The sequence below is a fragment of the Polypterus senegalus genome, chromosome 2 (genome assembly GCF_016835505.1).
Source record: "Polypterus senegalus isolate Bchr_013 chromosome 2, ASM1683550v1, whole genome shotgun sequence".
Lineage (NCBI taxonomy): Eukaryota > Metazoa > Chordata > Cladistia > Polypteriformes > Polypteridae > Polypterus > Polypterus senegalus.
Window position 1 is genome coordinate 190,901,902 of NC_053155.1, and position 15,679 is coordinate 190,917,580.

Genomic DNA, 15,679 nt, shown 5'->3' on the forward strand with positions numbered 1-15,679 from the left:
ATAATGACACACACCCAGTATCAAATATGAATCAGCTGTGAGAATTAAACTTGCAGTCATGTGGTCTGCACAATAACATTATTAAACTTACGTGCACAGGTTGCTTCACTACCAGCCCATGCCAGACCATACTGGCAGACTCTAGCCGTGCTTCCTTGTAGTTCATATCCACCCATACAGGAAAACATGCAGGTTGCCCCGTAGTTGTTACCATCAGAATTGCACTTCATGTGGCCATTATCTGGTGGGCTCAAAGTGTTACACCTTCGAACTGGATTTAAAAAAAAAACAAAAAAACAAAGAAAACAAGTTACATCCTATCCTCATCTCAGGATGGCCACTGCAAGCCTAAACATCCATCCAATGGTTCTGAATAAAAGAAAATCAAATAGAAATTAAAACAGAAAATTAGACTTAAAAAATGTACCACCTTATGTTCACTACAACTCACTAGATATTTGCTTAACAGATGCAAACACCTTAAAGCAGGTGTCACACTACACGACTTTCCAAGTGCTTTTCAGTTGTATCCTTCATTTACATAATCTTGGGAAGTCATGGCCCATGACAGTCAGTTGTGACGCATGACATCCCCAGTAACTCAGTCATAGCAGTCTGTGACTAGCCACAACAAAATAAGACAGGCTTGATTTTGTCTTTTTAAACATGGGCTCATTTATGTGCAAGATTTGGCGACCAATAAGAATTGAGTTGAAAGTACAACACATACAAAAAGAAAAATGGATGTTTTGGACCACGTAAACCAATATGAGGCTTGTCTGTCTGATGTCTTGTGTTTGTTACACCAAGATAGAGTGGATTAAAAGATGTGCCGAGACTGCAGCTGAATTTGTCATAATTGGAAAACAGGCAGCACATAAATGCAACAAGCTTGTGATACTTTGAAAACGTGAAACTGTGCTATAAAGTCAAGAGTGAGTCATGCAAAACAGTTATCCCCTGTGACTCATATTCTTGTAATATGACTGCAATTGTTAAGTTTGACATGCTCTATGATAAAGTCAAGTAGTGTGCTATTGGTCATAGTCTAAAAAGATGGCTGGGTATTCATAGAGATGCCTGCAGGAGAGAATTTTGCTTGGCACTATGACTATGAATAAGACAAACACCCAGTGTCATGGAACTTGTAGAGTTCTCTCTCACCCCATACTTCTGGCAGTATTTCATAGGAATATCTTGCATTAACGAAAAGGAATGGAAACAAGACATGCTCCTTAGTACACATCATTTGAGGTGAAACGATCATTAGTCAAGTACTTTTGCTTAGACGTAAAATACACTGTTTTCATAATTGGGTAATTAATAGTAACATATAGTGGTGGAATTTCATGTTTTAATCATTAACAGTTTACCAAGTGAGTTTTTGGGGTTTCAGCTGGATGGACCTATAATTACTTTTCTACAAAAAATATTTCAAAAATAATTTGAATTTCTTCTCCACTAACATATTCTCCTATTGGTGGTGAAGAAAGTATACAGTGATCCCTCGCTATATCGCGCTTCGACTTTCGCAGCTTCAATCTATCGCGGATTTTAAATGTAAGCATATCTAAATATATATCACAGATTTTTTGCTGGTTCGTGGATTTCTGTGGGCAATGGGTCTTTTAATTTATGGTACATGCTTCCTCAGTTGCTTTGCCCAGCTGATTTCATACAAGGGACGCTATTGCAAGATGGCTGAGAAGCTACCCAATAAGAGCATGTATTACGTATTAACACTAGAATTACCAGAGCCTACGAAAAAACTCGTAATTCCGTCCCACCTTAAACTGCTTCTTAAATCCCTTCACACCTCTCCGCCAGCGCCCTTTGTCTTCTAAATGTGCTGATAAAGAGAAGCAAGGAGCAGCCGGCTATTCCATCCCCCCACCAATTTAGAACGTACACGAACTTCTCTCAGCTCAGGCCTTGATTGAGTATCTGGGAGTGAAGTGGAGTTTTAGAGTGGAAATAATAGATCGTTATTTGGAACACACGCATTTCATGTCTGTTCAGTTTCTACAGTAATCTGTTTCAACACATTGTTAAAACAGAAACGTTTTTTATATTCTGGTAGTAGATGACAAAATGTAGGCATAAACTATATAATGTATGAAGCCTGAAGTCCAAATAGCAAAGAAACATTTTCACAAGAATAACACAATTGCACTTTTATTCAAAAATATAACTGCAGAAACAAAAAGCCGCCTTAACATGCAACATTGACACCAGTTTACTATAACTGCCTCCGTGGTTCAATTGACTCCGCCTCCGCTTGGGAATCAAGAGGTCACGAGTTCGATCCTGCTCCCCTCCGTTTTGAGAAGTAAACTGCTCTTAGTCTTACTATTTTAGAATAAAAGCATACATTTGATTTCAGTCTGTAACAACCGGTGCAATTTATGATCCTTGTAAAGGTTAGCTTTTTTTTTATTCACTTTTCATTCTCTCAGTCGCGTTCAGATTCAATCCATACAACCCCATCTGACACGGCTGTTTTCACTAAAGACGCGCTATAGCTCTGCAGTGTACCACGATGCATACTAACGCCAAACCCCCCGATCACCAACCCCCCCCCACTTTTATTCAAGTGCACTTTTTCCATCGCCTTTTCCTGTAAGAAGCAATGTCTCTCTCTCTATGCTGTGGTTTCTATTACACACCTGAAAGAAAGAGACAATACATGTGAACATATCCAGCATACAGCAACATGCGGGGACTGGCAGGAACACTCAATAAAACTGAATAAAAAGAAAATCAAGTGACGGTGAAGATACGAAGAAGGCAGCTTCGCCAGCGTCTGTGTGTCACAACCGGGGGGAGGGCGTTAGTATGCATCGTGCTACAACGCAGAGCTATAGCGCGTCTGTATTCTGTTTCTTTTGTACTCCAGGGCACGCAGAGGAGAGAATAGTAAAGAGCAGCAAGTTCGCCGCTATATGCAATCATCAGACAATCTGCCCGTTGTTTTGTTATACTTTTCAATACTTTTTATACCGCTCAAATGGGCATGCTCAAAAAATACACGTGTAATGCCACGAAAACTACACGCAGACACTTCATTTCGCAAACAAAACAAGTGCACTTTTATTCAAAACTACCTGTATAACCGAAGAAAAAGAAAGCAAGTTACAGTAGGCGATTGATACGACAGCTTGCATGGTGCAATGCTAAGAAGTGCTGATTTTCATTCCGTGCTATATAAAATCATCACATTCAAATATTAACAGTTCCCACACCCCCAAGGACCGTCCTTCCTACATTTACGACACGTGTACTTGTTGCCGTGTACACACCTCTCTGTGCTATGCTTTCTATTACACTGAATGAGCACCTGACACTGTACTTTCTTCCCTGGCTGAAGGTCCCGCATCAGAGAATTTCCAGTTCCTGCATAAATTCACACCTGATCTGACGCTGTTCGTTTTCAAATAATATTGCATTAGTGCGATTATATTTTCACATATATTGTCTCTTTCTTTCAGGTGTGTAATAGAAACCACAGCATAGAGAGAAGTGTGTCCACTGCTTCTTACAGGAAAAGGCGATGGAAAAAGTGCACTTGAATAAAAGTGCACTTTTGTTATACTTTTACACCAATATATGTTCCTGTGTTTGAGCGACGGGCAGATGGGGAGTGTCTGATGATTACATATAGCGCCGAAGTTACTGGTCTTTACCATTCTCTCCTCTGCATATCCTGGAGTACAAAAAAAACAGCATACAGCAACATGCAGGGACTGGCAGGAACACTCAATAAAACTGAATAAAAAGAAAATCAAGTGATGGTGAGATACGAAGAAGGCAGCTTTGCCAGTGTTTATGTGTCAGAACCCGGGGAGGGTGCTGGTGCTGGGGGTGTTGGCGTTAGTATGCATCGTGGTACACTGCAGAGCTATAAGCGCGTCTTTAGTGAAAACAGCCGTGTCAGATGGGGTTGTATGGATTGATTCTGAGCGACTGAGAGAATGAAAAGTGAATTAAAAAAAAAAGCTAACCTTTACAAGGATCATAAATTGCACGGCTGTTACAGACTGAAATCAAATGTATGCTTTTATTCTAAAATAGTAAGACTAAGAGCAGTTTACTTCTCAAAACAGAGGGGCGCAGGATCGAACTCGTGACCTCTTGATTCCCAAGCCGGGGCTGAATCAATTGAACCATGGAGGCAGTTACAATAAACTGCTGTCAATGTCGCATGTTAAGGCGGCTTTTTGTTTCTGCAGTTATATTTTTGAATAAAAGTGCAATTGTGTTATTCTTGTGAAAATGTTTCTTTGCTATTTGGACTTCAGGCTTCATACATTATATAGTTTATGCCTACATTTTGTCATCTACTACTAGAATATAAAAAAACGTTTCTGTTTTAACAATGTGTTGACACAGATTACTGTAGAAACTGAACAGACATGAAATGCGTGTGTTCCAAACAACGATCTATTATTTCCACTCTAAAACTCCACTTCACTCCCAGATACTCAATCAAGCTGAAGTTCATGCACGTTCTAAATTGGTGGGGGGATGGAATAGCCGGCTGCTCCTTGCTTCTCTTTATCAGCACATTTAGAAGACAAAGGGCGCTGGCGGAGAGGTGTGAAGGGATTTAAGAAGCAGTTTAAGGTGGGACGGAATTACGAGTTTTTTCGTAGGCTCTGGTAATTCTAGTGTTATATAAAACTCCTCAATGATATATGATATGCTTCCCGTGCGGCGCTTCGCATACTTGAAAGCCCAAACAGCACATATTGATTTTTGATTGTTTGCTTGTCTCTGCCTCTCTCACTTTCTCTGACATTCTCTGCTCCTGACGGAGTAGGTGTGAGCAGAGGGGCTGTTTACACAGAGGCCGTTTGCCTAGAGGATACGGACACTCCTGTAAAAAATGCTGAAAGAATACCTTTACACTGCTGCCTTCCTTGTAGCTGCTTTGTCCTGCGGTGCCTTGCGCTTTAATAGCCCAAAAAGCCCTATTGATTTTTGATTGTTTGCTTTTCTCGCTCTCGCGCTCTCTGACATTCTCTGCTCCTGACGCACACTTTGAAGAGGAAGATATGTTTGCATTCTTTTAATTGTGAGACAGAACTGTCATCTCTGTCTTGTCATGGAGCACAGTTTATTTTTGACTAAAGGGTGTTATTTCATGTCTAGAGGCTCTAATAATGTTAGAAAATGTATTTAGAAGTTCGTAAACAGGTTTTCTATGCTCTAACTGTGAAAATATTCGATTTATAAATAAAGAATCCTACTTCGTGGAAATTCATTTATCGTGGCAGAGTCTGGAACGGATTAACCGCGATAAACGAGGGTTAACTGTACCTGTTGGCAGGAAAGAAAGTATACACACTTTGCCTGCTTCAAAAGGCAAAATATCTCGGTTCTGTAGTACATACCCTTTTACACCACTCTTCATCAAATGCAGGCTCAGGGTATATGCACAATTTTATAACTATAATATAACAACAAAAAATACAAACCTCATAGTGTTTGCATACATGAACACAAAGCACCAATGGTAAACATAACAAGATCATGTCAATAATCATCTTTTACCATCATAAGCTACCATTCTATTGGTCCAACTCACAGTTTCCTAGATGAACAAGATTTCCCCTCAGTCTTTTGCATTCTCTGATCTTGTTTTACTTTAAGGTGATGCTTTTACCTAATCTGACTTCCCTATCTGCCTCTCCTCTTTCTCCTTTCATCACTCAACTTTGATGAATTAGGCACACACAAAAAAAATTACTAAATCTCAAAATACAAAAGCAAGGATCAAAACCAAAACCCAAAAATCTAAAAAAGTTTCCTTAATAATCAATTGGCATTTATTAATTAACAATAAGCTATCAGAGTTTACTATTAGGACTCTGAAGCAGTGGTTGCTAAAAGTGGGACAATGCAGTCATATGTGAATGATAAATGATAAATTATTCATTTCAAGCAGTAATAGCCGTTGGCAATATTTTAAAATCAATTTAATGGTACTTTGGGAAGAAGTACCAATTTCTATCAAAAACATGAAGATTTCTGGGTAGTTCCAAACTTTTGGATCTGATTTACCTCTCAGTACGTCCTCTTCATTACATTTACACTGACGTGTCAGTAAAATATCCTGATCCACACTGTATTAAGGTGTCTCCAAAATAAACATATAATAATAAAGTGAGGGGAACAGAATTGGAAGGGTATATACTCCAAGAAAAAGAAAGAAAATGTCAATGTCAATTTATTTATAGAGCACATTTAAAACATCAGTAACGCTATAGCCAGAGTGCTTTACATTAAAACATACAATGAACATAAAATAAAATAAATAGAAATAAAGTACAATAAAACAAAATACAGCCAGCAGTGAGTCACTTTCTTTCTTTATCTTTAACTAAGAGTAGAGAAACCATATGCATCAGTGAAGGTCACTGAATGCTAAAGGACAGAAATGAGTCTTCAAGCTTGTTTTAAAACACCTCAATTGAAGGTGACTCCTTAATGTAATGGCATAACGAGTTCCACAAACGAGGTGCAACAACTGCAAAAGCCCTGACCCCCCTAGTTTTACACTTAGCGTGAGGGACCATAAGACACAACTGACCGGTCGATGTAAGCTCAATTCAGATAAATAACAACAAAATTGTGAATTCAATTCTGAAACTAACAGGCAGCCAATGTAAAGAAGATACTATTGGAGAAAGAAAATCAAACTTTCTTGCCCCAACCAAAAAATGAGCAGCAGCATTCTAAACCAACTGCTATAAAGTGAGGTCCGTGACCCTAATTGACGCCGGGAGCGGCTGATTGCCCAGCTGTGCCTTGTTCCCATTTTAAAAGTGAAGCACAAGTGTGAGAGGGGATAGTCCTTAATCGAGAAAAAGAAAGACGTAGGTTAAAGGGAGAAAGAAATACATGGCATGAAGAAGGAGCCAGTGTGAGCTGAAGGGAGCAGGTTAGAGGCAGAGAAGGCAGGCAGCTGAGAAGGAGAGCCCATTGAGTGGTGCGAGAGGCTGAAGGAGTGATTGCTTTGGCTGAGCAACTTGAGGAGTCAGATTGATGTGCGATAAAAGAAGCAACTCGCAGTAGAAAACGGGGAAGGCAGCAGGGGTCGAAGAAGCTTGAGAGGAGAGCTCCAATGTGAGTGCCATGGCCATTGGGTTACCAAACCTAGGTCTGGAGAGGGAGCCTTACTGTAGCCAAGGGATGGCAGGGACACACTCCTGTAGAAGGTCAGCTGTACTCGTCAGTAGGGCAACTCCTCTGCGGCAAGGTCCATATGGAATAAGCAGAGGAGCCGCCAGTGAGAAAGAAGGCAGCAGGTTTTTTAGTAAAGACAGTTTCCCGTCGCCTGATTTTAACCTTGTTTTTAATGTATTTATTTATTCTGATTTTAACCTCTACAGATACACCTTTTTATGGATTATTTATTTATTATGGATATGGGAAGACTCCACTTTTTGAACACCAGATTTTATAGCACCATTCCCTTGCTTCATGTGTGGTTTGTCCTCATCTACCATGCTCATCCGGTTATCGATGGTGTCGGGTTCAAGAGGCTCCCATAAATAAAGAAAGAGCAAGGAGTAGTAAAACGTTACATAGGCTGTTACAGACTCAAAGCAAATGTATGTTTTTATCAAATAATAGTAATAACAGCAGCAGCTCACTACTCATAACAGTAAATGTGGAGAAGACCCAGAATCAAACCCACAACATCTTGATTTAGAAGTAACCATGCAATTGATAAATGGGCTTCAGTTTTTGCATATTGACAGCAAAATGTAAATTGAATAATTTTTTTCTCTTTGGTCATATTCTTAAATAAAGGTGCACTTATTTTGCTATACCTTTTGTGAAAGTACTTATTTGATGTTTGAACTTTAGCCTTCATACATTATACAATTCACGTCAACATTTTATCAGTTACTAGGCTGACCCGCCTTTTAAGTCGACCGACTTTTAAGTTGACCACTTCTTAAGGCAATTCAACATGTAGATCAATTTGATATTTTATACAAACTCATTAATTTGGTTATATTGCATTTAAGCGGTATTACTTTAATACTCGTAGTTTCTGTTATTTTTGTGATGAAATTTAAACTTTTTTTCTATATTGAGGTCGCCCTTTTGAACCCCCCTGATATTTACTACGCGGTGAGGCATTTGTACTCCATCAACATTAATTATTTCAAGAGACATAATTTTGTCTATTTTTCCAGCGCATCACGCACAAAAGCAAGGGAACGATGGGAGCACCAGAACTCTGCTCACATCATGTCGCTTCTTACCTCAAGCTGCAAGTAGGAAGTCTGTGATAAGAGGAATACCACTACGCTTTCCACTCACGGGACGGAAGGACAATACCGACTGGTTTTATATAGTAAGAAAGAAGAAGAAGAAGATATCGCAGAGTCTGGAGTAGAAAATCATCTTTTACCTGGAAAAATGAAACTACAAATCCCATCATGCATTGCAAAATGGACAGGAGGTGTGTGAAACTCCGCGCCTGCGTAGCACTCATGGGACGGAAGGACAATTCCCGACCGCTTTTATATAGAAGGATTACTATAACTTGAAAAGTTTTTGTTTTAGTTATGTGTTCAACATTTCCTGCCTTGCATTTTCTGTCATCAAACATTTACAACTTTTTCCATAGGCTTCAGGGATTCTAGTGTTAACAACATGAAGTACATAACCAGTAGGGACAATGACAGAGCGGATAGTATCAATTTTGCTGACAAAGAATGAAAGAAACTGCTCATATAAAAGAACAGTACTATTTAATCCCGTCTCTGAATGGGGATAAACAACCACATTAATTGCATTAAATAAGACCCTAGGTTTATTAGAATGAGAGGATTCCAAATCAGTGAAGAAATCATGTAAAGATTTCTTAAATGCATCCTGGAAGTTGAACAGAGAAGTCCTAAAAATCTGCTTAGATACAGTCAACCTATCTTCCTTCCAATGCCGTTCAGCTCTTCTACAAGCATGGTGCGGCTGCTGTGTAGTGTCATTAAGCCAAGGAGCAGGTCTTCCATTTTTGCAGCGTATCTTGAGGGAAGCAATCGAGTCTAAAATAGGTTTACATGATGAATTTAAAGCTAAGACAGAATCATCAATACTATCACACTGGCTTGTATATCAAGACTGGAGAATATGGTCTTAAAAATTAGATATAATAGAATTTAAAAAGCAAGAATAACATGGGACACAGCTTGTAGTAGTAACACTAATACTTAAATCCATTGTTAGAGAAAAATGATCAATAAAAGGAACATCACATATATCAATATTATTAACTGAAATACCATGTGTAAGAACGAGATCATATTTTCGCACGTTTTGAGTTAATTTCTGAGGACGTGCTCAGGAGACGCATCAAAAGAATGCTGGGAGTGCATGGAAGCCATGATGTGTGTGCCTACGTGTACTGAGTGTGAAGTATAAACCAGCCCTATGATGAGCTGAAATCTAACTAATCAATGTAGACTTCAGCGTTAATGTTTGAAGTACACCATGCAATGCGCATATCTCTGTTACAGTATATGCCATTTGGTATGTGATTTGTAAAAGTAGTATTGATGCTTGTGATGTGCCATCTGTTGGCATGACAAGCAATATATTTTACTACTACAAGTGTTGTGATTTGCCACCCTTTGGAATGGCAGAGACATATCAACCAGATGGACATACAAACAGATACATAGATACTTAGCATTTTATTAAGGTGGATTACTGGCATTGCCAGAGGCAAAATGGATAATTCATTAACCTTCCTATTCCTACAGCGGTAATTTTATACATTAAAGCTGGAATTAATTTTTTTCAGGGTTTGGCAAAGGCCGAGCTGCCAACACAATGGAAGTAGTATAACAAAATTTTTAACCACTGCTGTTTACTCCTTTAAAATGTTTTAAAATAATAGTTAGTTCTGTGGCTGAGTGAATGATGTGCCCTGCCAGATTCACTGTTACCAGAAGAACTGTTTAAACAGAGAAAAGACAGGAATCTTCAAAAAATAATAATCACATCATTACAATAGTGGGGATAAAAATGATTAATGGTTGATGTTTCATCTGTCACTTATTATAGTTTGTAATGAGAAAGATTCTATTATATCTTTATTAGTTTTTCAATCAACCGTTTATTGAACTTTTATTAAAACAAAACAGACAGATCTATCTCTTATGCTCATGGTGCTCAAGCCTTAGTCCACCTATCATGGTATAAATCATTAACTGACTAACAACTGACCAGAAACTTTGACTTCAGTCTAGTAAATTGCAATAGAAAAGGTACATTTCCATCCAAAAATCCATTAACTTTCATTTTATACAAATCAAAATAACACATCATTGATATGACTCTAGTATATTAACATGAATGTCACAACAGTAGCCAGGAAAGGGTAACTGTTAGAAAGCAGCGTTGATTAATTTAATCCTAAAATCACTCACACAGATTTTCCTCCCATCTCAATACAGCCTTGACTTTCCTACTCCATTAAACTTGTAAAATTAGCACCAGGGGTGCAACTCCTACCTCGAACCCTCACTGAGAATTTGCAAGTCGCTTTGTTCCCTGCTCTGTCGAACACGGTGTACTGGATTTTATGATCACCTTCAGGAAAGTAAGAGCCAGGAGGTAATCCTTTCAAAACGACACTGAAGTTTAAGAGGGGTAAAAAGAAAAAAGAAAAATAAGAGACAATTTGATCACTTATTAAATTAACTTACAATATAATCAGTAATTAATCTTGCATACGTAGGAAAGGTGTTTAAAATAAGACACTAAAAGGCAAAAAAGTGCCTACAAAGAAATCTATTTTTTAATACTTAATATGATGGAAATTTTGGCACGTGTAACAGAGATCATTATATCAGAAGATTTCAAATCAAAACATTTATCATTACTTTTCCTGTGCAGTGCTAACGTTGCAGGGCTGTGGAAGCACCTTATTTATATGGTGGTATGTGCCTTATTTGTATAATCCCAACAAGCAAAAAGAAATCAGAATGCCTCTCATTATATTATATTATATATATATATATATATATATATATATATATATATATATATATATATATATATATATATATATAATAAATGCCAAAAAAATGCATCTTTAAAGTTTTAAACTTGGCAAAAGACAGATGTAAATCACATTCTGAATGTGCAGTATAAACATCTAAAATAACCCTACAAGACAAGCACTCTGCATTATTTCACTCTATAAATTTTCTAGGCTCCGAATGACAGACATCCAATTTGGTATACTGGAAGACACAGATCAATAGCATGGTCACTTTAATATCTAATATCAAGGGATTTATTGTTTGTGAGTGTGTGTTTGTGTATATGTATTTGTGAGTGATGGTGGTGTGGTCTATACTGTGAAGAATTTGTCTATGATAGATAATTGCTTCAGCTAAAGAAACATGCTTTAGTACTGGAGTAAGTAGTATTTCACATATGTTTAATCAAATTAAAGGGATACTGTACCCCATCACTTCAGAATTAATGAGAAAGAAATATCGACTACAACTTCTACCACCTGGAGCTAATAGTGAGGCCCCTGGAACTGGGCAGATTTACAATAGAATGCCAAACACCTCCTACATGGATTAACCATGATATTTTTTTATCCCACAGCGGTTGTCAGAAATGGCTAAAAAGCCATATTGGAAGTGTTCTCAGGCAGAGTTTATATATGTGCATGCATGAAAAAAAGAGGGAGGTAGTAAAGGAGGAGATGTTGTGGAAGGATTTTGATGCAAATCAGCTGTGGGTCAAGTCAGGTGCAAATGGAGTTGTGCAGGCAAAGCTGAAATACCAAAAACGTTTCCACTTATTGTCTGATCACTATGTATACATTCCACCAGTTGGCCCCAAGAACCCCCTACTTCAAATTATTCTACATCTTTTAGGTAAGGTGGATGTAAAACATGGAAAAGAAAATATGAAAAAGAATAATTTATGTATCAAAATCTTATTGAAGAATAATTTGCAGTAAAATTCTGAACCAGGAATTATATGTTTAAGAGATACATTCTAACACATCAAACCTAAAAAATCTAAAAAGCAAACAAGGTGGTTTAAGAATGGACAAAACATTATTTATTATCTGAAAGCAAAAGATGCACAAAAAGTTTTGACAAAACCGAAGTAAAATTAAATGTTTCAAAATAACACCCAAGATGACAAATATACTGCTCAAAAGAATTAAAGGAACACTTTTTAATCAGAGTATAGCATAAAGTCAATGAAACTTATGGGATATTAATCTGGTCAGTTAAGTAGCAGAGGGGGTTGTTAATCAGTTTCAGCTGCTGTGGTGTTAATGAAATTAACAACAGATGCACTAGAGGGGCAACAATGAGATGACCCCCAAAACAGGAATGGTTTAACAGGTGGAGGCCACTGACATTTTTCCCTCCTGATCTTTCTGACTGTTTCTTCACTAGTTTTGCATTTGGCTACAGTCAGTGTCACTACTGGTAGCATGAGGCGATACCTGGACCCTACAGAGGTTGCACAGGTAGTCCAACTTCTCCAGGATGGCACATCAATACGTGTCATTGCCAGAAGGTTTGCTGTGTCTCCCTGCACAGTCTCAAGGGCATGGAGGAGATTCTAGGAGACAAGCAGTTACTCCAGGAGAGCTGGAGAGGGCCATAGAAGGTCCATAACCCATCAGCAGGACCAGTATCTGCTCCTTTGGGCAAGGAGGAACAGGATGAGCACTGCCAGAGCCCTACAAAATGACCTCCAGCAGGCCACTGGTGTGAATGTCTCTGACCAAATAACCAGAAAGACTTCATGAGGGTGACCCAAGGGCCCCATGTCCTCAAATGGGCCCTGAGCTCACTGCCCAGCAGCATGCAGCTCGATTGGCATTCGCCATAGAATACCAGAATTGGCAGATGCACCACTGGTGCCCTGTGCTTTTTACAGATGAGAGCAGGTTCACCCTGAGCACGTGACAGAAGTGAAAGGGTCTGGAGAAACCATGGAGAATATTATGCTGCCTGTAACATCATTCAGCATGAGCAGTTTGGTGGTGGGTTAATGATTGTCTGGGGAGGCAAATCCATGGAGGGTCACACAGACCATTACAGGCTTGGCAAAGGCACCTTGGCTGCCATTAGGTATCAGGATAAAATCCTTGGACCCATTGTCAGACCCTATGCTGGTGCAGTGGCTCCTGGTGCACGACAATTCCTGGCCTCATGTGGTGAGAGTATGCAGGCAGTTCCTGGAGGATGAAGGAATTGATACCATTGACTGGCCACCACACTTTCCTGACCTAAATCCAATAGAACACCTCTGGGACATTATGTTTTGGTCCATCCAATGCCACCAGGTTGCACCTCAGACTGTCCAGGAGCTCAGTGATGCCCTGGTCCAGATCTGGGAGGAGATCCCCCACAACACCATCTGTCATCTCATTAGAAGCATGCACCGATGTTGTCAGGCATGTATACAAGAACACAGGGGCCATACAAAGTGCTGCGTACAATTTTGAGTTGCTGCAATAAAATTTTGGCAAAATGGACTAGCCTGCCACATAATTTTTTCACTCTGATTTTTGGGGCGTCTTTGAATTCAGGGCTCTGTAGCTTGATCATTTTCATTTCCATCAAACGATGTGGCATCCTTTCGTTCCTAACACATTGCCCAGTCTATATCAGTATAGATATCCAGGAGGATTTCTTTTTCCCATTGAGATCTGATGTGTTTTCAAAGTGTTCCTTTAATTTGTTTGAGCAGTTTATTATACTGTACATAAAAATAGCTTTGATCAACAATTTCAGCATTATCTGTAAAATAAAAATGACAATTCAACTACTAGGTTTTTATTTTTTTTTTATCATGCACAATAAATTATAGAACTTTAGATTTGATTTTTTTTTCTATAGTCATCTCTCTGAAACTGTCTTTTCAGGTTACAAGTGGCAATTGATGTAATTGTTTATATCAAACATCCACAAACCAAGCAAACTTCTCCAGTACTTTTATTTTAGGTACTTTTAGGACTTTCCAAGAATAAATGACATATATAATTTGTCCAGCATGTTTTGGGTATGCCCCTGAAATTTCTCTTAGTGAGACATGCCTCTTACTGGGGGTGTTTTCTCTGTAAAAGTACATCAGCAGCTTCATTCCAAGGTCTTCTGGAATGTCAAGCTCCTCGTTCAGTCTACGCAAGTGGGCATAGCAACTCTGATCATGAACTTCCTTTCTATTTCATATTGCCATTACATATTTCTTTGTCATTACTGAAAGGGGTGCTAAATTCTAAGCTATGTCTAAAGTACTACTTCCTGTCTCTCAAACATTCTCCAAAACAAGATTCACTTCTACTAGTCAATCTCGCAATCACTCAACAACAAGACTCTGAAGTACTGAAAAAAATCCCACTTATTGAAGCTCCTCCCCTCTTATCAGAAAACACTGTGCCAATGTTCTGAGACACAACCATGGTTTGGAGGTGCTAATAATAGTGAACATGCTACCTTCAGATTCCCACACTTTATGGTTTAGCCAGGGCTCTGAAAGCTTAATGTACTATTTATGAAAATATCATACAGGAGAGCACCTTAAACACATGTAAACTAATGGCAATTATATAAGCTCAAAATACTATTGCACATATAGGAATTGAATAACATGTAGCAGTGGCCATCAGATGATTTGCAGCACCTTACAAATTAAAAAAAAAAAAAAGGTCATGAGCCTCTTCCACATCCTCTAAACCAGGGGTCCCCAACTCCGGTCCTGGAGGGCCCCAGTGGCTGCACGTTTTCATTCTAACCATTTTCTAAATTAGAGTTTTTGCTGCTAATTAAACTCTTTTAAATTATTGACTTGCTCTTGAAGTCTCTGCAAACAGAAAGACAAAGAGCTGTTCTGTGCTTGTGTTGGCATCAACCATAACATCCATAGCGTAAAACAACACAAGTCAAAAAACACAATAATGCAATTCCTGATGCCCAAGATTTATGTTCTTCAAAAACAGGAAAGCAATGCAGATTCTGACCAGCACATGGAACAATTGCTCTTACACAACTCTGAGATGTAATCAGAGTTTGCCAATTCCTTCTACGCCCGTTTTTAAAAGTGATTAGGTAACTAGTGTATACTGTAGGAGGCATTACAAGAGTGTAAGGAGCTACTGCCTTAGAAATGTGGCATTTTGTTACTTAATTTTTAGAAGGATTCAGTTCAATGACAGGTTTGCAAAAACTACCAAACATAGAAACAGACTCCAAAAAGGAATGGCCATTATTTCCTCCTGTCTGTGGTTTTCATGGACAAGTAACTCAAGGTCTGGCCAAGATATGAACAGGTTATCCAACTGAGTCACATTTCTGTTCTCGAGTGTTTTCGCAGTCAAGAAAGATTCAGTCCAGAGGAGAATACACACATCTGAATCTAAGGTCATAGATCTCAGTAGTTTGATCTCTGCAGGCAAGAGAGGACTAGTTACATTAGATGTAGGAATTTAAACTCCTTAGGCTCTTGTTTAAGAATTAATATTTCAATGGCATATTTCTGAGGTATTCCACTGAGGAGCCACAAACCACTCCCTCTGCACAGTAAGACTTGCTAGACTCACTTACTAGTTCAGAAGGAGGAGCCTAATGTTATGGAAGAACTTCAGAGAAGAGATGCATTTGTGCTG

General features: G+C 38.7%; 1 protein-coding gene across 2 annotated transcripts in view; it reads right to left on the reverse strand.

Annotated features, from left to right (window-relative positions):
- The window catches only part of srpx (sushi-repeat containing protein X-linked), a 94,082-nt gene that overhangs the window by 8,214 nt on the left and 70,189 nt on the right, over positions 1–15,679 (reverse strand). For both annotated transcript variants that reach the window (XM_039745079.1, XM_039745080.1), the window contains 2 exons: positions 10,537–10,658; positions 92–271 (listed from right to left, as the gene is read on the reverse strand). In XM_039745079.1, coding sequence (XP_039601013.1) covers positions 92–271; positions 10,537–10,658 — 302 coding nt within the window. The remainder of the gene's footprint in view (positions 1–91; positions 272–10,536; positions 10,659–15,679) is intronic.